We start from the raw sequence: 23,151 nt of genomic DNA on the forward strand, positions 1-23,151 counted from the left end.
TCAGTAAAAAAACTATTTAAAAATGAGCACATGGTTTGAGTAGACCCTTCAGCAATGCAAGTGTACAAATGGCAACTAAGCACATGAAAAGATGTTCAGTATTACTGGGGAATTGTAAATTAAAACCAACTAAAAAGACTATCCATACCAAGTGTTGGTAGTCATGTAGCAGAATTGGAAATTCTCATATACTGCTGGTGAGAATATAAAGTGGTTTGATTGCTTTGGAAAATAGTAGTTTCTTTAAATGTTAAATGTTCACCTACCATGTGATTAACCATTTACTCCGAGGTGTTTACCCAAGAGAAAGTATATGTTCAAAGACTAGTAAGCAAATGTTTGTGACAGCTTTTTTCTTTCTTTAAAAAAACTTTTTTTTTATTTTTTAAAATTTTTTATTGCCATAGTTGACATACAATGTTATATTAGTTTCAGGTGTACAGCATAGTGATTTGACAATTATATACATTATGTGACGCTTACCACGTAAGTGGAGTTCCCATTGGTCCCCAAATAATGTTATTAAAATATTCATATTTCCTATCCTGTACTTTTCATCTCCATGGATTATTTATTTTGTGACTGGAAGTTTGTACCTCTTAATCTCCTTCACCTATTTCATGCATCCCTTACCTCCCCTCCCCTCTGGCAACCCCCAGTTTGTTCTCTATATTTATGAGTCAGTTTCTGGTTTTTGTCAGTTTGCGTTTTAATAGTCTATACATAAGTGAAATTGTATTGCATTTGTCTTTCTCTGACTTATTTCACTTAGCATAGTAACTTTTAGGCCCATCCATGTTGTCACAAATGGCAAGATCTCATTCTTTTCTATGGCTGAGTGATATTTGTGTGTGTGTGTGTGTGTGTGTGTGTGTGTGTGTGTGTGTGTGTATACGACATCTTTATCCATTCATCTATTAATGGACACTTGGGCTGCTTCCATATCTTGGCTGTTGTTACTGATGCTCCTGTAAACATAGGGGTGCATATGTCTTCTTGAAGTACTGTTTTCATTTTCTTTGGGCAAATATCCAGTAGTAGAATTCCTGGATCCTGTGGTATTTCTGTTTTTAACTTTTTGAGGAACCTTCATCCTGTTTCACACTGTGGTTATACTAATTTACATTCCCACAAAGAGTGCATGAGGGTTCCCTTTTCTCCACATCCTCACCAGCATTTGTTATTTTTTGTCTTTTGCATATTGCCCATTCTCATTAGTGTGAAGTGGTATTTCATTGTGGTATTAGCAGCTTTTTTTCTAGTAACCAGAAACTGGAAAAGACTCATGTATCCATCATGAATGGATAAACAAATTGTAGTAAATCTATATGGTCAAATACTCTTTAGCAATAGAAAAGCATGAACTGTTGATACAGGCTGCACTATGGTAGAAACTCGAAATAATTATGCTGAGAGAAAGCAGCCAGACAACAAGAGTACATACTGTATACATCCATTTATATAAAATTCTAGGAGAGCGAATTAACATATCATGACAGAATGTGTAGTGGTTGCCTGGATACAAGAGAGGAAGGATGCACAGGGAGAGTCTGCAGTGATGGATTACAAAGAAAGATGAAGATACTTTTGTGGGAGATAGATCTGTTTATTATCATGATGGTGGTGATGGTTTCATAGGTATATACAAATCTCTAAAGCACCTAATTGTATATTTTATGTGCAATTTATTATAGTTAATTGAATTGGAATAACAATTAAAAAAAGGTGGTGGGGCGGTTACCATTTAATCCCATAAGTGGACCAGGAAGGTAATTAGTATTTCCAGTTTACATTTGGGAAAGTAGGCTAAGGGTCACCCAGCTGCTAAATGACAGAATTAGATGTGGGGTTTTTTTTGTTTTTCTGAGGGAAAGCATGTGTGTGTGCGAGCAGAGGAGGGGCAGAAAGACTGGGAGAGAGAGAATCTTAAGTAGACTCCGTGCCCAGCACAGAGCCCGATGTGGGGCTCAACCTCACAACTGTGAGATCATGACCTGAGGCTTAAGCCAAAATCAAGAGTCAGTTGCTTAACTGACAGCCACCCAGCTGTCTCCATTCAGTAAACATTTCTTGAGCAGCTGTCTAATCATATAAATGGAACGCTGTTGAAGCAAAAAGCTATTATTACTGTAAAAGAGTACCACACTTTTTATATTTTTCCCTTTCAAGGAATAATGCCACACTATTTTAGGTCCTTTTGAACTTTGATTTCCTTAGAGAAAAGGAGAAAGATTTTTGCCAACCCCAGGGGTTCTACATATTTCTTTGAATGCTGTCAGTTCATATGAATACATGGTATTAGTCAAGACATACAGTATTTTCACTGTATTATTTCTTATGATTACATTTTATGATTTATGTATCATTTATATTATCTTCTACATACAGTTTATGTTCTACAACTTGAAATAATACAAACTTTTTTGGAGAGGAGAGAGCACACATGTGAGCAGGGAGGGGGGAGGGGCAGAGGGCAAGGAAGAGAGAGAATCTTAAGCAGGCTCCATGCCCAGTGTGGAGCCTGACACAGGACACAATATAAGCATTTTAAAGGAGATAGAATAAAAATAGCATACTCTAACATAATTGTATCAATTTATATCATGGCCTGCTTTGTTATTTTAATAGAGACCATTTTGAACCACATTTCCAGGTAAAGCAAATATGCTTTATTTGTATGTATGTATCAGTTTTATTTTCTTCAATGAATATTTCATGTTTATAAAGAATACAGACTATGAAGATGAAAAGGCATTGAAGAATCCAAAATATAAAGATAGAGCTGGAAAACGTAGGGAGCAGGTTGGAAGTGAAGGAACTTTCCAAAGAGATGATGCTCCTGCATCCGTTCACTCGTAAGTACTACATTTGAATTGCTTGAAACATTCTTTGTACCATAGTCACATTTGTAGGGTAATATAACTTACAGGGTTGTATATTCTGATAAGTAGCCTTTAAAGGAATGGCTCATAACAAGGTGGAAGTATTCCTCTAATTAGAATTTCATTCCCTAGAAAATTGCTTAGCATATACATAAGTACACATACTTAAACATACATATATACACATAGCTAACATTTTAGCCACCCACTTGAGTAAACATATTTTTGTATACTAGATATCTAGAAGGTTGGGCTAGTAAGAAATTAGTATGGACTGGTATCTTTTATAATCATTTCAGTACTCATCCACTTTTATTCTTGTTGACCCTGAAATACTATTTGTCTTATTTTTTGATTCAGTACTGTTCTTTGGGTAAAGTAGCAGTGATAATATGAAGAATATAATTTTGAGGCCTATACAATATGACCATATTTCTGCTTTTAATATTTTATCAGCTACATTTTTTTCCTGAGAATATAAATTCAAGGTTTAGTTAGAATTTAAATCTTTCAGGTACGACTGGCAGCTAATTATAAACTTTTATTAAATATATTTTATTAATTCTAAGATACACTACTAGGATAGAGTTTTAGTTACATAGGACAGCGGTTTTTTTCTTTATGGTACATAAAACAGCGTTGCATCTTATATCCATCAGATTTGATAGACTATAGCATTCTTAATTAGGTAGACTCAACAACATGGCACATTTTAAAGTTTAATATTTTTTGATGTAATGGCTGAAAAATATGAAGATTGTATTAAAGTAAAGGCAGAAATAAAAATGAAATATTGGTCTGATATTGCTTGGTTTATTGTTATTGAAGAGCTAATTTAACATATTTTGTAGTACTGAAAATACAATGTCAGAACATAAAATTAAAATACCCTTAAACTAGCATAAAATAAAGTCATAGAACAAAATGCACACAGTGAAGGAGAGCTTTTATTTCATTTTGTCTTTACCTTTTTATTGATATATAACTTACATACCAAAGAATACACAAATTAAGTATCAATTTTAATAATATATTGTATGATTAACACATTGCAGAATACACATTTATCAAGAAATAGGAAATTATCAGTAACCCCCAGAAACCTTCCCTCCTAGTGCCTCCTCCTGATAGCTATTTGTTTTTTTTTTTCCTTTCCAAAGGCAGCCACTCTCCTGACTTCCAACAGGAACAGATTAATTTCACTTGTTTTTGAATTTTAAATGAGTAATTCACTGTTTATTTTGTGTCTATATTCTTTTTGTCCAACAGTATTTTGTTAGGTATATTTTATTTTCAATGCTCTATAATGTTCTCTTACGTGAGTATGCCACAATTTATACATATTACCATTGATAACATCTGAGTTGTTTTCAACTTGTAGTTATTATTAGATTTGCTGCAGAAACATTCTTGTACATATCTTTTTGGTGCACTACTATCTGTTAAGTAATATAGGGAGGGGAATTTGTGTATCTTTATTAGGTAGTGCCAAACAATTGTCTTTAGTATTTGCACCAATTACTTTTATTATTAGTTTATTATAAATGTGACCTACATGTTCTTTTAGAAATCAACACCTATCTTAATTTTCTTTAAAGTGAAATTACTGATAGCAACAAAGGTCGGAAGATGTTGGAGAAGATGGGTTGGAAGAAGGGAGAGGGCCTAGGGAAGGATGGTGGAGGAATGAAAATTCCGGTAAGACTTGTGTTTTCTTTCATTCTTTATTCTTATAGCAGATATATTTACTGTGTTCCTGCTATGTGCCAGGCGTTGCCTTACGTTTCAGGAATATAATATCAAACACAGACAAGATTACTATTTTTGAATGGTATTCACAATTACCAAATATATATATGTGTATGTGTTCTGTTTTTAACGTTTTTTGGAAACCTGTTAGAGTTTTTTCCTTCCTCCAAGCTGGGATAGTAAATGTCATTTCCTGAGCCATAGGTTCTTCTGTGTCTTTTAGTTGTTATTAATGACTTCCATGCTATGTCTGGTACTAAATAGTGTAGGAACAATCACAGTGTTACTTTACAAACAGGCAGATTCTGTATTAGATAGATAATCTGTTTTAGATTTAAATAATCAGGTCATGTAACAAGCAGTAGAGGGAATAATGTCTGGAAGACAGTACAGTGGTTTAATTCTTCAGTCCCCATGGTTCATCAGAGGTTTAAATTATCCTTTTTTTTTCCCCGAGACTTTTTTTTAAATGTTTATTTATTTTTGAGGGAGAGAGAGAGAGAGAGAGACAGAGCATGAGTGGGGGAGGGGCAGAGAGAGAGGGAGACACAGAGTCTCAAGCGGGCTCCAGGCTCCAAGCTGTCCACACAGGGCCCGATGTGGGGCTCGAACTCACAAGCTGTGAGCTCATGACCTGAGCTGAAGTTGGATGCCTAACCGACTGAGCCACCCAGGGGCCCTGAAATTTAAATTATCTTTTACAAAAACCTTACAAAGTAACATGATTAAAGAACTTTCTTGGGGCGCCTGGGTGGTTCAATCGGTTAAGCGTCTGACTTCAGCTCAGGTCATGATCTCACACTCCGTGAGTTTGAGCCCCGCATCGGGCTCTGTGCTGACAGCCCAGAGCCTGGAGCCTGTTTCAGACTCTGTGCCTCCCTCTCTCTCTGACCCTCCCCCATTCATGCTCTGTCTCTCTCTGTCTCAAAAATAAATAAACATTAAAAAAAAAAAAAAAAAGAACTTTCTTGATAATTACCTGGTACTTAAAGAAGTAATGGATACATCAGTATGAGGTTTAATGTGAATTTTCTTTCTTACTGAGGTACAATGAGAAGAACATGGGTTTTGTAGTCAAACCTACTAAATAGAATTATTTTGTTAGAATAGGTGCTCTATCACTTACTAGTTGTGTGATGTAGGGCAAGTTTGGACTTCAGTTTTCATCAGTAAAAATGGGGATTATAAGGATTGTTTTCTAAGAGGTGTCATGAAGGTAAAGTCCCAAGTGGGGTATTTGACATACAGTAGGCATTTAGTAACTAACTGGTGGCTTTTTTTTATTTTATTTTATTTTTTATTTTTTATTTTTTCAACATTTATTTATTTTTGGGACAGAGAGAGACAGAGCATGAATGGGGGAGGGGCAGAGAGAGAGGGAGACACAGAATCGGAAACAGGCTCCAGGCTCTGAGCCATCAGCCCAGAGCCTGACGCGGGGCTCAAACTCACGGACCGCGAGATCGTGACCTGGCTGAAGTCGGACGCTTAACCGACTGCGCCACCCAGGCGCCCCAAACTGGTGGCTTTTAATGGTTCTCAAAATAATGAGAAGTCCTTTCCCTCTTTTCATGAAAATAAACAATCAGGTTCTCTTTATGACTCTCTTTGTCCCTCTTTATGACTCTTAATGTTTAATCTACCCATTCACTTTCTTAGGTAAGGCTAGGATGATAGTAGTATTACCTTTTCTTCTGACTAGAGTGGGATTAATGACAGATTGTGCAGCATCTCATTGAAATTCGGTGATGGCTATTTAAGGAGCACTGTATTTTCTGTATTGAGACAGCTGTAATTATTGATAGACAGTACATAGACATTATTGATAGACAAGACATAGTAGAAAAATGAGTTCAAGTTCTATGTATAATCATGTATGTATTTCTTTATGTTTTTGATGGATTTGACAGGTTTTTATTTTTCATCAGTCTTTCTAAGTCAGAGAATTAAAGTACCACGTTAGGTATAGCAGATTTCAGTGTATTTAGACTCCACAGTAAGTCATCTCACTTTTTGGTAACAGATCCAGCTTCAGCTTCGGCGAACACATGCAGGCTTGGGGACAGGAAAACCATCCTCAATTGAAGACATTCACCTTCTCCAAAACAAGAGCAAAAAGAACTGGGAGAAAGCACGCGAGAGGTTTGCCGAAAACTTCCCAGAAACTAAATCTCAAAAAGATGTGCCAGCGACCGTCCCTTGGGTCAAAGGGACTGTAGAATGAATGTCAGTCATAGAACACAATTCAAGCTTTTTTAAAAGAGTTTGGAAACTCTTACTTTAGTGCAAAAGTTTTCCCTCCAAAAGAGTCCGTAACATGAGGGAACTGTATCACAATTTACCCCCTCATGATTCAGAAATGTGTAATAAAGGGTGGTTTGCAGCTTTTAAAAAACATTTTTTTTAAACTAATAAATAGTAACTGAATTAGATTATGCTGTGAGCAAACTAAAGTTCACAGGGCACGGCTGAGTTTATCAGACTTTGTTATTTTATCTTGTCATTTATAAGACCCATATAAGCAAAATTCATATAACCAGTAATTTTAAATGTACATTTGTCCTTGTCTCCATATATTCATCATTATAAGATATACAACAAGAGAAACATCGGAAGTTTATAAAAACAAGTATGATTACAAGCATCCTTGTTTATGCCCTTTAGAACCTAGGTGGAAAATGTTGAGAAAACAGGGGTAGTGGTGCATAAATTTTATTCCTAAAATATCCTAAGTAATATTGTTGAAGAACTAATGAACAGGTGATATGTTATAGAAAATTAGTCTTTCATTGTTTTCTTCTGTGAAGAATTTGTTGGTTTGTACTATATAATAAGCATTTACACTTGGTTTGTTTTATAGCTGAAATATTTAGATATGAGCAATTGAGTACAGTATTGAAATATTCCATGTGCTGGCATTTATAGTTTTGATAAATCCCATTGCTGGCAATGGAGTTGTGCCAGAGAAATCTGATTTCTATTGCAAAAGGATTGCCTAGCCCAGGCCTCAAACTCAAGATATTTATTGAAAATGTCTTCAAATGCAATAAAAACATTATAATCATAATATCAAAAAGAGTGATTCATTGAACCAATGTTTTAAATATATTGGTCTGCTTTGAACTCACGACCAGCCAGAATTTTCTCTTTAAATTGGCAGAGTAGTAACAACAGGAGAACTTCAAATATTGGAGAACTGCAGTGCAGCTTTCTGAGTACAGATGTCCCTGCCCTGCCAGTTATCATTGTTCTTTTCCTCTCCATTTAACTTCTGTCTCAGCTTTTTGCTGGGAAATTATTGCTGGGACTTTCTCTTTTCTGGCAGTGAATATCAGCTATAGCTCCCCCCTCATCTACTATAAAGAAATATCTTCAAGATTTAGAAATAGGAAAAGAAAGTTCTGAAAAAAAGTATGTAATGGGGAAGATAATTCAGAAAGAAAGACGCCCTGTTGGAATTTCTACTCTGGATGGTACAGGGTACTTAGGAAGAAAAGAGGAGTGTGGGGAAAGAAAAATTTATTACAAAACATGGGACATATGACCAAACAAGTTGTCAAGACCCTACAGGCCTAAACTGGGATAATCAGAGGCCCTGTAACTCCAGATCTGCAAAAACTCATTTTCTGTATTGTTTCTAGCCACCTACACAACCCAGCACTTCTTTATGTACATTAGACTTGAAGGCAACAGAAGTGTTCTGCATTATTTTCTCTAAAATAGAAAACAAAAATTTACATGTGTTTCTGGCACTTGGGCCCTGTATATAGGTAATAGTATAGGAGGCCCAAAGTAGAATTGTGGTAGATTTTACTCACTGAATAAAGTACAACTGTGTATATAATATTTCCCATTTTTATTATTAGATTGTAGAAAACTTTTTTCATTGCTTTCTTTTGTTAAGAAAATGGAGACTTGAAAATGGTGATAAAAATGGAAATATATGTGACATTTATGTTATTAAAACCCTTTGCAAATCTAAAGTCTCAGGGCTATACTATATGGTAGATAAAGGACTGAATAATGTCTAAGTCTATTTCCATCTGTGAAATAAGAATAATATTTATCTCACGTGTCTGTCTTGAATAGAAAATGAGAAAATGTATATAAAAGCAGTTTGTACACTGTAAAAGTACAGAGATGTGAGCTTCTGTTTGTTTAGAAGCGTAGATGTGAATTATGTAGTTTGGATTACACATAAAATTGTTTTGTGTCTCATATTTTAAATTATATTCACACAGTGTAAATTAATTATGGTAGCCTTTAAGGGTTTATTTTTTTATTTTATTGAAAAAAATTTTTTTTACATTTATTTATTTTTGAGAGACAGAGAGGACAGTACGAGTGGGGGAGGGGAAGAGAGAATGAAACACAGAATCCGAAGCAGCCTCCGGCCTCTGTGCACTGTCAGCACAGAGCCTGATGCGGGGCTATAACTCATAAACCCTGAGATCATGACCTGAGCCGAAGTTGGATGCTCAACCAACTGAGCCACCTAGGCTACCCAAAGGCTTATTTTAAGTGGAGCTACAAGTTGCTGAATTCTTTTTGCCAGAACATGAGAAGCTGGTGAAATTTGAGAAGAGAAGAAACCGTCAACATTAGAGTAAAATAAAGAAATTATTTTGTAGAATTAAATAGCTAGGTAGCACTTTTTCCTCATAATGACTTTTCTCCCTGCTTTTAAAAGTTTTTACTTGTGATGTTTCATTTTTATTCTGTTCTGAACTTAATGAAAATTAATGGCTCACCCAAATCAAACACCTTCCAACTTTTCATGTTAAAGATTATTTCTTAGGGGTGCCTAGGTGGCTCAGTTGGCTAAGCATCTGACTTTGGTTCAGCTCATGATCTCATGGTTAGTGAGTTTAGGGCCTGCATCGGGCTCTGTGCTGCCAGCTCAGAGCCTGGATCCTGCTTTGGATTCTGTGTCTTCCGCTCTGCCCCCACCCCACTTGTGCTCTGTCTCTCAAAAATAAATAAATGTAAAAAAAAAATTTCTTTTAAAGATTATTTCTTAATTTGGTACATTTTCTTTTTTTTTTTTTAATAGTGTTGTAAAATTTATTTATTTTCTTGTTCATCTTTTTTTTAATACATGAAATTTATTGCCAAATTAGTTTCCATACAACACCCAGTGCTCATCCCAAAAGATGCCCTCTTCAATGCCCATCACCTACCCTCCCCTCCCTCCCACCCCCCATCAACCCTCAGTGTTCTCAGTTTTCAAAAGTCTCTTATGCTTTGGCTCTCTCTCCCACTCTAACGTCTTTTTTTTTTTTTTCCTTCCCCTACCCCATGGGTTTCTGTTAAGTTTCTCATGATGCACATAAGAGTGAAAACACATGGTATCTGTCTTTCTCTGTATGGCTTATTTCACTTAGCATCACACTCTCCAGTTCCACCCATGTTGCTACAGAGGGCCATATTTCATTCTTTCTCATTGCCACGTAGTATTCCATTGTGTGTATAAACCACAATTTCTTTATCCATTCATCAGTTGATGGACATTTAGGCTCTTTCCGTAATTTGGCTATTGTTGAGAGTGCTGCTATGAACGTTGGGGTACAAGTGCCCCTATGCATCAGTACTCCTGTATCCCCTGGGTAAATTCCTAGCAGTGCTACTGCTGGGTCATAGGGTAGGTCTATTTTTAATTTTTTTGAGGAACCTCCACATGGACTATTCTACTAGCTTCCCGGCTGGTCGGCTTGCAGTCACTCTGTCCTCCCTCCAGTCCATCTTCTACGCTGCAGGCACGGACAGTGTCTTCACAACCCCTCTTTCATCATTTCCTATTTAAATCCTCCTGTGGCTTTCCATTACTCTTGAGGACAGAAAACAAAATCCTAGCCCATAACATTCTACCTGGTCTAGCCACTGCCAGCTTTTCTGGTCCCTGTCAGAGCAGGAACCTTTTTTTCAGTTCTCAAACATGCCACACCTTCTCTTACCCTAAGGCCACTTTTATTCTGGTATGTCTGGAATGTTCTTCCTATACCCTTATAGTTAACTCTGACATTTAGATCTCTGCTAATTGATTTTCTTCAGGGAGGCCTCCCTTGTCCAGTAGACTGGATTGCCTTTGATAAATGTTCTTGAAAATCTGTATTTGTTTCATTTAGACTACTTATTTCAGTTCACATATATTAATGTGATTAGTATAGCATTTGTCTGTCTAGATTCTTACATGTCATGTAGGCAAGGCCTGGGTTTTTCTCACAGTTGTATTCCTAGTACCCAGCCTGGCTTGTGTACTTAAAGGCAAACAGTGAAAGAGCAAGGTGGGCTTGGGGAACTGCAAGCGGCTTGATACAGATGGGTTTTGTGTGACTGAGGAAACATGGAAGGAACTGAGGCTACATAGAGGGTATGAGGTAATGGGTTTCAAACCATTTTGACCATGGTCCATGTTAAGAAATACAGTTTATATGACAGCTCAGTATGTGTCTTGTGTATGCATTTATAGCAAGTTTTATACACCAGTACTTAGCTGTTAGTTCACATAATGGACTCTTTATTTTGTTTTCCAAGTCACTGATTCCAGCCACTAAATTGATTGTATAATCCACTGATGGCCTGTGTCCCACAGTTGGAAAAATACGGATTTAAAGCTTGGTTTTCAGATGGTTTGACAGAATCTATGACATTGACACTGCCTTACAGAACTGCAGGTGTGTGTGTGTGTGAGAGAGAGAGAGAGAGACAGACAGAGAGACAGAGACAGAGAGAGACAGAGGCAGAGAGAATGGGTGATGGGGGTGGGAAGAGGTTGAGGTGCCAAACTGGTGACTCTTGTTCTTGTGTTGTTACCAGAACTGGTCTACATTGACTGGTTTACAATTCAAACTTCCAGATAGATTTCATATGGAGAAAGGTTTTACCTCTTTAAGAGGAGCCAGTGGGAGGGGCACCTGGATGGCTCAGTCAATTAAGCCTCTGATACCAGCTCAAGTCATTTTCTCACAGTTCTTGACTTCGAGCCCCACTTTGGGCTCTGTACTGAGAGCTCAGAGCCTGGAGCCTGCTTCAGATTTTGTCTCTCTCTGCCCTTTCCCCGCTTACATTCTCTCTTTCAAAAATAAATAAACATTAAGAAAAAACAAATTAAAAAAAAACAAAAGAGGAGCCAGTGGGGAGGGGAACTGAAACACATACCTACAGCTATTCTCAAATATTGTGTTAAGAAATTTGGGTTTTTTGTCTCTTCATCAGTGAGGAATTCCTGGAGGATTTTAAGCAGAGAATCTAATTCTCATTATATCACTTTATAGCAAAATTAGCTATGACTGACTGAAGGGGGGCAGAGTGGAGGCTGACAGACCTCTGTGAGGGCTTTTCCCCCTCTATTTGGTATTTATTGAGCACCCATTTATTGAGCTGTGCAGACCTGTGAAGGCAGGGACCTTTTTGGTCTTATTCTCTGCTCTATCTTCAGTACTTATCACAGCATTGGATGTTTAGGAGGTGTTCAGTGAGCATTTGTGGTAGGATGAATGGAACACACATTTGTGCTATGTCAAATACTGTGCTAAGCACTTAATGTATATTATCTTCTTAATTCCTGCCACTATTTTATGAGTTAGAAAACTGAGATTTGGAGACTTTTTTTTATTTTCTATGTTTTATTTATTTCAAAAAAATTTTTTGATATTTATCTGTTCTTAGCATGAGCAGGGGAGGGGCAGAGAGAGAGGAAGACACAGAATCCAAAGCAGGCTCCAGGCTCCGAGCTGTCAGCACAGAACCTGATGGAGGGCTTGAACCCACAGACTGCAAGATTATGACCTCAGCCTAAGTCGGACACCCAACTGACTGAGCCACCCAGGCACCTCCAAAAAGTCTGTGTGGCAGAGTGGTAGAGCTTGGGTTTAAATCTTTATTCTTTTCATCCCAGTGGACTATTAAGAGCACCGGCTTATGAGTCTGACTGACCTGGATTCACATTACAGCTCAACCACTCCTGAGCTGAGTGATGTTTAAAAGTTTATTTAAGCCTGTATACTTTAATTAGTCTTCATGGAGTTACTGGGAAGTTGAGATAAGGCCTATGTCGTATTGAACAGTGCCCGGTACATAATAAGTCCTCAAATATTAGCAATTTTTTGTGTTGTTATGCCCTGCTACCCCTAGGAAGGGTACAGTTTTAGGAGTAGCATTCTGGAGTGGGTATGGTGGTTATTGAAGTGAGAGCAGTGGGGCAAATAAGTGGATGGGTCCTCTTCACTCCTTGAGGTGATGATAGATAGGTGTGGATAAGAAGGCTGACTCACGAGCTGGAATTCTTTCTTTTTTTAATTATTTAATGTATTTCTTAATTTACATCCAAGTTAGCATATAGTGCAACAGTGATTTCAGGAGTAGATTCCTTAATGCCCCTTAACCCATTTAAACCATCCCCCCTCCCACAACCCCTCCAGTAACCCTCTGTTTGTTCTCCATATTTAAGAGTCTCATATGTTTTGTCCCCCTCCCTGTTGTTATATTATTTTTGCTTCTCTTCCTTATGTTCATCTGTTTTGTCTTTTAAAGTCCTCCTATGAGTGAAGTCATATGATACTTGTCTTTCTCTAATTTCACTTAGCGAAATACCCTCCAGTTCCATCCACGTAGTTGCATATGGCAAGATTTCATTCTTTAAAAATTTTTTTTTTCAACGTTTATTTATTTTTGGGACAGAGAGAGACAGAGCATGAATGGGGGAGGGGCAGAGAGAGAGGGAGACACAGAATCGGAAACAGGCTCCAGGCTCTGAGCCATCAGCCCAGAGCCCGATGCGGGGCTTGAACTCACGGACCGCGAGATCGTGACCTGGCTGAAGTCGGATGCTTAACTGACTGCGCCACCCAGGCGCCCCAAGATTTCATTCTTTTTGATTGCCGAGTAAGACTCCAGTGTATATATATACCACATCTTTATCCATTCATCCATCGATAGACATTTGGGCTCTTTCCATACTTTGGCTATTGTTGATAGTGCTGCTATAAACATTGGTGTGCATATGTCCCTTCGAAATAGCACACCTGTATCCCTTGGATAAATACCTTTAGTTCAACTGCTAGGTCGTAGAGTAGTTCTATTTTTCATTTTTTGAGGACCCTCCATACTGTTTTCCAGAGTGGCTGCACCAGTTTGCATTCCCACCAACAATGCAAAAGAGATCCTCTTTCTCCGCATCCTCGCCAACATCTGTTGTTGCCTGAGTTGTTAATGTTAGCTGTTCTGACAGGTGTAAGGTGGTATCTCATTGTGGTTTTGATTTGTATTTTCCTGATGATGAGTGGTGTGGAGCATTTTTTCATGTGTTGGTTGGCCATCTGGATGTCTTCTTTGGAGAAGTGTCTATTCATGTCTTTTGCCCATTTCTTCACTGGATGATTTGTTTTCTGGGTGTTGAGTTTGCTAAGTTCTTCGTAGATTTTGAATACTAACCCTTTATCTGATCCATCGTTCGCAAATATCTTCTCCCATTCCGTCGGTTGCCTTTTAGTTTTGCTGATTGTTTCCTTTGCTTTGCAGGGCTTTTTATTTTGATGAGGTCCCAGTAGTTCATTTTTGCTTTTGTTTTCCCTTGCCTCTAGAGACGTGTTGAGTAAGATGTTGCTGCAGCCAAGATCAAAGAGGTTTGTGCCTGCTCTCTCCTCTAGGATTTTGATGGCTTCCTGTCTTATATTTAGGTCTTTCATCTATTTTGAGTTTATTTTTGTGTATGGTGTAAGAAAGTGGTCCAGGCTCATTTTTCTGCATGTCGCTGTCCAGTTTTCCCAGCACCACTTGCTGAAGAGACTGTCTTTATCCCATTGGATATTCTTTCCTGCTTTGTCAAAGATTAGTTGGCCATACATTTATGAGTCCATTTCTGGGTTCTCTATTCTGTTCTATTGATCTAAGTGTCTGTTTTTGTGCCAGTACCATACTGTCTTGATTACAGGAGCGGATTTCTTTTCTCTTTTTAAAATTTTTTTAAACATTTATTATTGAGAGACAGAGACAGAGCATGAGCATGGGAGGGGCAGAGAGAGGGGGAGACACAGAATCCGAAGCAGGCTCCAGGCTCCAATCTGTCAGCACAGAGCCCGACACGGGGTTCAGGCTCACAAACTGTGAAATTATGAGCTGAGCAAAAGTTGGACGCTTTCCCGACTGAGCCACCCAGGCGCCCCCAGGAGCTGGATTTCTTAACGAGTACTGCAGAATGAGCAGGAAACTAGTAGATGATAGAGAGTGAGAAAGGGTAGAAGGTATTGTATGTGACCGTTTGAGGTCATCCTCCAAGAAGGGGTGGATTCTGCATGACTTTGGGAATGAAGCTTCTGGAGAAGGTGACAGGGACATTTAGCAGGCCCACCCTGGTGTTCATTACACTCTAGAAGCAGGAGAACTATAGGGAGAACTGAAAGAGGAACTAGATTTCAGACAGTAAAATCTTTCAACAGCACGCATTCATTCAGCAGATAACCTTGGGGCACTTAATACAGGCCAGGCACTATTCTAGGCACTCGGGATACAGTAGTAAATGGGACAAGACTGTCATCTTGGAGCTTATTTTTAGATGGTATTTGTAGAATGTAAAGGCCAACTGGTCACATGAAGCCCTTGATAGTTCCTGAGTGTTAAACAAAACAGTGTCTGTTCATTTCAGAGTTTTTGCAAAAGTTCTTGGGGTGGGAGGGGAGCAATTTGTGTTTTTCAAATGTTTTCAGATCTGTCTCTAAACAGGACCTTTTTTTTTTTTTTTTTTTAATTTTTTTTTTTTCAACGTTTATTTATTTTTGGGACAGAGAGAGACAGAGCATGAACGGGGGAGGGGCAGAGAGAGAGGGAGACACAGAATCGGAAACAGGCTCCAGGCTCTGAGCCATCAGCCCAGAGCCTGACGCGGGGCTCGAACTCACGGACCGCGAGATCGTGACCTGGTTGAAGTCGGACGCTTAACCGACTGCGCCACCCAGGCGCCCCTAAACAGGACCTTTTTAGGGGAATCTTATCATCTCTGTCTTCAAAAAATTTGTATTCATGTTTTTGAGGGTTTTGGATATATAGACAACAGTAAAACCTTACTGAGGCTGCAGCCCTTCATTCAATTATGTATCTCCTCTGGTTACCTGAGAGTGATAGTGACTCTGCCTACTCAGACATTGGGTATTGTGCCTCTTAGTCTGAACGATAAATCATTGAAGTACCAACAAAACAAAACAAAAATAAACAAAACCATGAATCAGGTCATTGGAAATTGGAGTTGATGGAGAACATGTAAATCAGAAAGTCCCTGGAAGATGAGAAGCAGACACCCTGGGGAGGAAGTTAATGTGAATGGAGGCATACATTGTCTTCTGCCTGCTACCTTTTTTCATCTGCGTTAAGATGCCATGGTATTTCATTGTCCAGAAAGCAAAAGACAGGGAGAAGTTGGTGGAATATTATTAAATGTATTCAAGCTAGTGACAGTGTGTTACTTAGCTTCCAATTACTAGTAGACTTCAGAGGCCAGGAAGGTTTCCAACTCATTCATCTGATCATTACTTATCTTGACCAAAGGCCCAGGAGAATATATACCGAAATAATAAAGCTTTCATTAGCACTTAATGCTTTTCCTTAAAGCCTTTATTTTAATACTATGAAATCAGATTTCAGAGAATGTCATAATTAAGATTTTCATGAAAAGAAGCATTTAATACTTTTTAAATATGTAATGACTCCCAGTGCTATCTGAATTAATTCACATCATAAACCCACTAAAGTGAGCTTTAATGTCTACTATGGCCAAGCTACCTTTATTTAACCTTAATATATAACACTATGAAGACCAATTTATGAACCACACAAAAATAATGATTGCTTTATTATAATCACACTTTATTAGCCTGAAATGTTAATCTGGTTAACCATCTACCGTATTTATCAGGCTGGGTTCTGAATGACTGGCAGCTTTTTTCAAAAATCAAAATTTTCCTGGAAAGGTGAGTATTTGCCAACTTAATTATAGTTTAAAGAATGTGTCAGAGACTCTGAGAGCAACTCTAAAAGAGGAGTTCCAGAGACGTTTTAAGCATGGAAACATTTTTGGAATAACTGTTTAGTCTTTCCTTTTTTTTTAATCTGATTTTTTTTTTCATATTTTAAATGAAATTTTGAAAGAGAGACAGAGGGAGAGAATCCCAAGCAGGCTCCACACCATCAGCACAGAACCTATTGCAGGGCTCAAACCTGCAAACTGTGAGATCATGACCTGAGCCAAAATTGAGTCAGATGCTTAACCGACTGAAGCCACACCCAGGTGCTCCAAAACTATTTAGTCTTTCAAAGTGACTACTTTGAAGGGAAAAGCACTTAGATGGATAGATTTTCGTATATTCACTTATAAGACTGTCAGACTACTTTATAGTCACAAGTCATACAGAATTTTGACTGGATTAGCTCATTTGCGATAACAGGTATGGAACTTATGTCTTGATAGAAAAGGAGTTCTGTCGTGAAGGAAAATGACTTGGCCAACTTTTGTGGCCTGTGAGCAGCTGCTCTCAGGAATCATCTGAGGGAACCTGCTCTTTCTGAGATCCTTTGGATTGGTTTTGCACTCCCATTCATGTAAGAGAGAAAGAAGGCATAGTTACTGAGTTTAAACTGTGTATCAGAATTTGCCTGAATAACATCTTACTTAGTCATTATGATAACTCTGTAAGGTATGTATTATCTCCATTCTACTGATGAGGAAGCTGGGTTTCAGAGAGGTTAAGGTGGTTACCAAAGTGACACCTAACATACCCTGGTTGGGAACTGAGATTTTTTAAAAGTATTTGAATATTTTTCTCCATTGTAATATTTGAGTTCTCTTTTTTTTTTTTTTTTTTTGAAGCTTAAATTTTAATTCATATCTGACTCCAAAGGCTTGATCAGCTCTTCACATATCACCACCTGGCCTTCCTAGTCAGCCAGATCCTAATTAGTGCTCAGATATTTAAATATTTAGTTCTCGACATTATGGAGGCCCCTGATTAACCCCCAAGGCATCCTTCACACCCACCTTTCAGGTATCTGTCTCAGAAAAATTTGTGAGTACTCCCTGCACCTGCATGAGGCAGATTTACAAGGCAGGGAAGGTTAGGACCCCACTAAAGTATTGATTTCTGGAGAATAGGGGCCCCCCTTCAAGCTCTGCCTTTCTCACGTACCCTCAAACCTGAGCCAGGCAGGATAATGCTGTGGTAGGCACATAATAGACCCCCACCCTTGCCCCCCAGCAAATGTTTATGTCCTAATCCCTGGAAACTATCAATATGTTACCTGGCAGGGAAGAATTAAAGTTGTGGAAAGAATTAGGTTGTTAACCAACAGTAAGATAAGGAGAGAGTCCAGTAAATATGGAAGAGGGTAATAGAGTGATGCAATCAGAGAAAGATTGGCCCTTGCTGACCTTGAAGGTAGAAGGGGCCAGAAGCTGGAAAAGGTGGCATTCCCACCCAAGGCCTCTAGAAAGGAACACAGCCCTGCTGACATTGAGTTCCATCTCAGACTTCTGACCTGCAATTGTAATAAACTTGAGTTGTTTTTAGCCACTACCTTTGTGGTAATTTGTTACAGCTGCAGTAAGAAATTAACGCAAAGGCCAACCTCACTTCCTTAAGGCCTGGCTTACCATCAGCCCAAGAGCTTGTGGGTGGAGAGGAGCCAGCATCAACCCAAGTGTCCGTAGGTGCTCTGGCCAGGATAGCACTGGTGAAGGGGTGGAGCAGAAGGGAGGCCTGGAAGGAGGTGCAGCTCTAGCCCCAGGTATGCCCAGGATCCGTGGATTGAGCTCCAACCTCCAAACTATGGTGTGAGGCCACACCCTTCAACAAGGTGAAGTGACCAGGTGAAAGACCACGTCACCTTGTTGGAGTATGTGATCTCGTTTGTAAAATATGGGCAGCTAAACCTGCCCTACCTGCAGGGTGTCATGAGGACAAAAAGAGTGAGTATAAGAGAGTGTACTCATTACTGCTGTACACATTTTCAGTTCTAGGGAGTGAGTGATAGAGTTAGTACCTCAGTACTATGGAAGAAGTTGGACCCACTAGTATTATTTTTTACTAATAGGCATGTCACTTTCAACATTTATTTCTAAATTTGCAATTAACAAGAAAATCCAGTTAAATAGAACAACTCATTGACTCAAAGGACAATTGATGTTTGACTATTTCATGGGATCATACCATGTCAGCAGCCAAAGAGGACTTGAATGATGACCTCATCCATTTTTCAGACAAAGAAACAGATTCAGGTTGTGGAAAAGTAAGAAGTTCAAACATTTAGATATATAGTTCCCTGATGAGTGGCAGCAAAGCCAAAGCCCAGTCTTTATGAATTCCTTCCAAGACGTTAAAGACATGGAGTCATTTAAAATAGAAACTCAGCTCAAACCAAGCCAAGCTTTCTCCCCTTCTGCAGCTCCCAGGATGACAGCTTAGGTGTGTAAAGGGCCCTAGCTGTTTCAGCCTTGGCTGTTAGTACTCTGTTTTGCCTCCCTCTCCTCCCTGACAGATTTTAACTGAAAGAAGTGACTGATCACTTTACGTCATGGCAGGCCTTCAGGAGTTGGGTTCAGGGCATTGTGCACCCCCATTCCAGCCACCCACCTTGCCACTGTGTGCATTGCTCTCAAAGGCAGCACCTGGATGACGCTCTTAGTAAGCCCAGGCACATAAGTCAGGGAAGCCCGGCCAATATAGGTGAGGTGTGTCCCTATCACCCATTGCCAGGGATAACTCTGTGAGCCGACTGTGTCACACACAGGCAGAGAGGCCAATGCAGGCTTATGAGTCCTGACAGCCCTCATGCTTTGCTGGACAAGCCAGCATAAGTCCTCAAGGCCAAAGAGGCACAGTATCTATTGAGGGTGGAGTCAGGTGAACCACCATAGCTGCAGTCTTCTGATTGAGAGCAAGCCACCCTGGGGCTTCTTTGTCCCCCCTCTGTCAAATGATAGACCGGACAAGGGCTGCGTTTCTTTCTAGGCTTTTCTAGAAGTGGGGATTACATCAGTCCTTGTATTGGAGTTTTTGTTTATTTTAACTAAGGAAGTAGAAAGCTGATGGTCAGGAGTTCTCATTTGAGAAATGTGAATTATTTTATTTTTGATTATAAAAGTAATTCATGCTTGGTATAAAAAAAAGTACAACAAGGCAGAAGTATATAAAAGAGAAAGTAAAATCTCTCCCACAACCAGCACTAAGTTATCAGGCCCCTGATATTGTTCCCCCGTCCCCTAAACAGAGGCTACTGGTGCTCCCATTAGTCATCTTTCTTGAGGAGGCAGTTAAAATTCTAAAATTCAGTCTTTGCTGGTATTAACGCTTCTAACAGTTGGTGGAATAGAAGAGTAACATTGGTAGGAGCTTTTTTTCCCTTCTAAAAATTCAAATTCCTATAGTATAGCCCAACTTTCAAATCCACGTGAAGAAGTTAAATTTCAATACTTAATAGAAATACTATTATTAGAATAATGTAAAAATTATGGAATACAAAAGAATAAAATACATTAAAAAGTTAACAGAAGTTTTACTGAGATGACAAGACTTTGGGGGATTGTTTTGTTTTTTTAATTTTTTTTAATGTTTATTTTTGAAGGAGAGAGAGACGGCGTGAGCTGGGAAGGGGCAGAGAGAGAGGGAGACACAGAATCTGAAGCGGGCTCCAGGCTCTGAGCTGTCAGCACAGAGCCTGATGAGGGGCCCAAACCCACGGACTGTGAGATCATGACCTGAGCTGGAGTCAGAGGCTTACCTGACTGAGCCACCCAGGCTCCCTGGGGGATTGTTGTTTTCTGATTTCTTCCTAGATTGGGGCATTGCATTTGCATTACTTGTGTAATGAAAAAAAAAAATGTTTTAAGAAAAACATTCCTGATAATGACATACTAGTACAATTGATTGGATTCAAACCAAACAGCCCAATAATGGACACTTACATACAAAATGCCATGAACCCAGAGAAGTAAAGAATCGTCCCTAAATTAGAAATCAAGGAAAGCTACATGCAGGCAGTCAAATTTGAGCATGGTCTTTGAAATGGGTGGGATTTTTCATACTCAGAGTTTGAGGGGGCATTTTAAGTGGAGGGAAGGCCATAAGAACAGGACAGTCAGGAAGAACAAAGAGTCTAGTTTGGCTGGAGCATACAATACATGTAGGGGAAGGGACAGATAAGATTGGCACCAGGGTGGGGGCACTTGAATGTCAGGCCACAGAGTTGAAGCTTAACGATGGGTGATGGGGCTGGGGGTGGGGGCTTTGAGCATATAATCAATGCTGGCTTAGAACAGTTCCTTTGGCCAAGCTGAGTGTTAGGAAGGGGGCAACTGGGGAAGACGAGGATGGGAAGATGAACCCCAGATGAATGCTACGTGAGGCTTGAGCTTAGCAGGTGGCACCAGAAGGAAGAAGGTGTGACACTTTATAGAAATAGCCTCAGTATATTAGGGGCCTAGGATTGAGTGAGATGAATTCAAACCTTTTTTCTTTTTTTCTTTTAGAGAGAGTGAGAGTGTGAGTGGGGGAAAGGGACAGAGGGGGAAAGAGAATTTTAAGCAGGCTCCATGCTCAGCAGAGCCCAACACAGATTCCACGGCCCTGGGATTATGACCTGAGCCAAAATCAAGAGTAGGATGCTCAACCAACTGAGCCACCCAGGTGTCCCTCAGTGAGATGAATTCAAATCCCACTCTCCTTCATCATTACTTAGTTCCCTCAGCTTGTCTCTTCCTCTACAAAATGGGCATAAGAATAATTAGGTCATGGGGTTGCTGCCCATGCACTTATTATAAAGCATTTGGCACAGCTCTGGCACATGGTGCCAGTATACCTGGAATTAGAGTTAGGGAGGAAACTGGTGTTCACACAGTGACTAGCAAGGGAGATAGTGCAGCAGCTAGGAACAGGGCATCTGGAGGTATAGACTGGATTTGGATCTCAAAGCTACTACTTACAACCTACTTAGCCCCTATCTCCGTTTCCTTAGCTGTAAGTGGGCACAGTATTACCTCCTCAAGGAGCTGCTGTGAGAATAGAGTCGGATGGTACATGTACAGTGTGCAGTATATACCTAATACTTTCTCAGAGCCCCATAAATGTTATAATCGGGTGAGGGGTGGGGATGTGGAACTGAAGAGATTTGCCCTTTCCATCTGCAGTGGCACGCTATACAGAGGTAGAGACACACAGCAGGGATTGGACATGAAGCCAGAACTTGGGAAGAAAACGTGAGGCTGGAGGCAGTCAGGAGTCACTGGCACAGAGGCAGATGAGCCAAGAATGAGCGCGTAAATTGGCTTAAGGAAACAATCAAACCCAGAATAAAGGGCATTCTAGAAGCCAGAGGGCTGGGACTCTCAGAAAGTGTCATGGAGGGGCGCCTGGGTGGCTCAGTCGGTTAAGCGGCCGACTTCGGCTCAGGTCATGATCTAGCGGTCCGTGAGTTCGAGCCCTGCGTCGGGCTCTGTGCTGACAGCTCAGAGCCTGGAGCCTGTTTCAGATTCTGTGTCTCCCTCTCTCTGACCCTCCCCCGTTCATGCTCTGTCTCAAAAATAAATGTTAAAAAAAAAAAAAAGTGTCATGGAAAAAAAAGTAATAAGAGAGCTATTCTAGACTAAAAGAGACTAAAGTTATCAAAAAGTAATGTATGAACCTTGATTGGACCCTGTCTTGTAAGAAAGATAAAAAGACATTTTTGAGACAATGGAGAATTTTAAGGACTCTGTATTAGAGGCTATTAGGATATATAGACTGAAATACTTCAGGATGAAATGCCATGTATGTTTGGGATAGAGGGCAGAGAAAATAAGGCAATATGTTAACAAGTGTTCAGTCTAGGTGGAGGGTATATGTGGGTGTTCATTTTACTAGCAAGATGAAGGCTCAAAACAAATTCTATTCAGCTTACGGGTCCAGTGTAGAATGGGAAGCTGACCTCCAGGAAAGGACTTAAGTATGGGGAGGAAATACAGGCAGCAAGGATGACTGGACCCCTCTTGGGTAGTGTTAAGCTGGGGACAGTCAAGCTGGGCAAATCTTTCTTTTTAGTACAAGGCGAGACTTGTTGCTGAGGAACCAGAGTAGTCTGGGGAAGAGAGGGAATGAGAGGAAAGGAGAAACGGTAATGGAGCAAAGGTCCAGTAAAGGTGGAAGAGGAATGGATGCAAACGGGAAGAAGTAAAGGTGACCTCAGATGGGAGAGAGGTCTTCTCTTGTGGCCCAGAAGTGAGGACTGTTTTGTGGGGAACCAAGCTCCCTTCCTCAGGAGGGAGGAGCTCATGTTTTGCTAGTAAGGAAGCGTAAGGCACAAACGCACCACAGCCGCCACTGGGTCTTCAACGGAAAGGGAACAGCTGGGGTGCGCTCTCTTCAAGCTGGGGTGCGCTCTCTTCAAGCTGGGGAGCAAACAGGGGTTCTCCCAGATTGTTCTGATGAGGCACTAGGATGACAGGGTAAAGAACAGTTGTGGATGCTAAATGGCCCCCTTTTCAGAACCTCGTGCCTGGCAAAGC

General features: G+C 39.8%; 1 protein-coding gene across 1 annotated transcript in view; it reads left to right on the forward strand.

Moving 5' to 3' along the window:
- The window catches only part of AGGF1 (angiogenic factor with G-patch and FHA domains 1), a 29,778-nt gene extending 20,896 nt beyond the window's left edge, over positions 1–8,882 (forward strand). The window contains exons 12-14 of the mRNA XM_043592490.1: positions 2,728–2,855; positions 4,481–4,580; positions 6,655–8,882. Coding sequence (XP_043448425.1) covers positions 2,728–2,855; positions 4,481–4,580; positions 6,655–6,855 — 429 coding nt within the window. The 3' untranslated portion in view covers positions 6,856–8,882. The remainder of the gene's footprint in view (positions 1–2,727; positions 2,856–4,480; positions 4,581–6,654) is intronic.
- The last annotated feature ends 14,269 nt before the right edge of the window (positions 8,883–23,151 follow it).

Source organism: Prionailurus bengalensis, chromosome A1 (genome assembly GCF_016509475.1).
Source record: "Prionailurus bengalensis isolate Pbe53 chromosome A1, Fcat_Pben_1.1_paternal_pri, whole genome shotgun sequence".
NCBI lineage: Eukaryota > Metazoa > Chordata > Mammalia > Carnivora > Felidae > Prionailurus > Prionailurus bengalensis.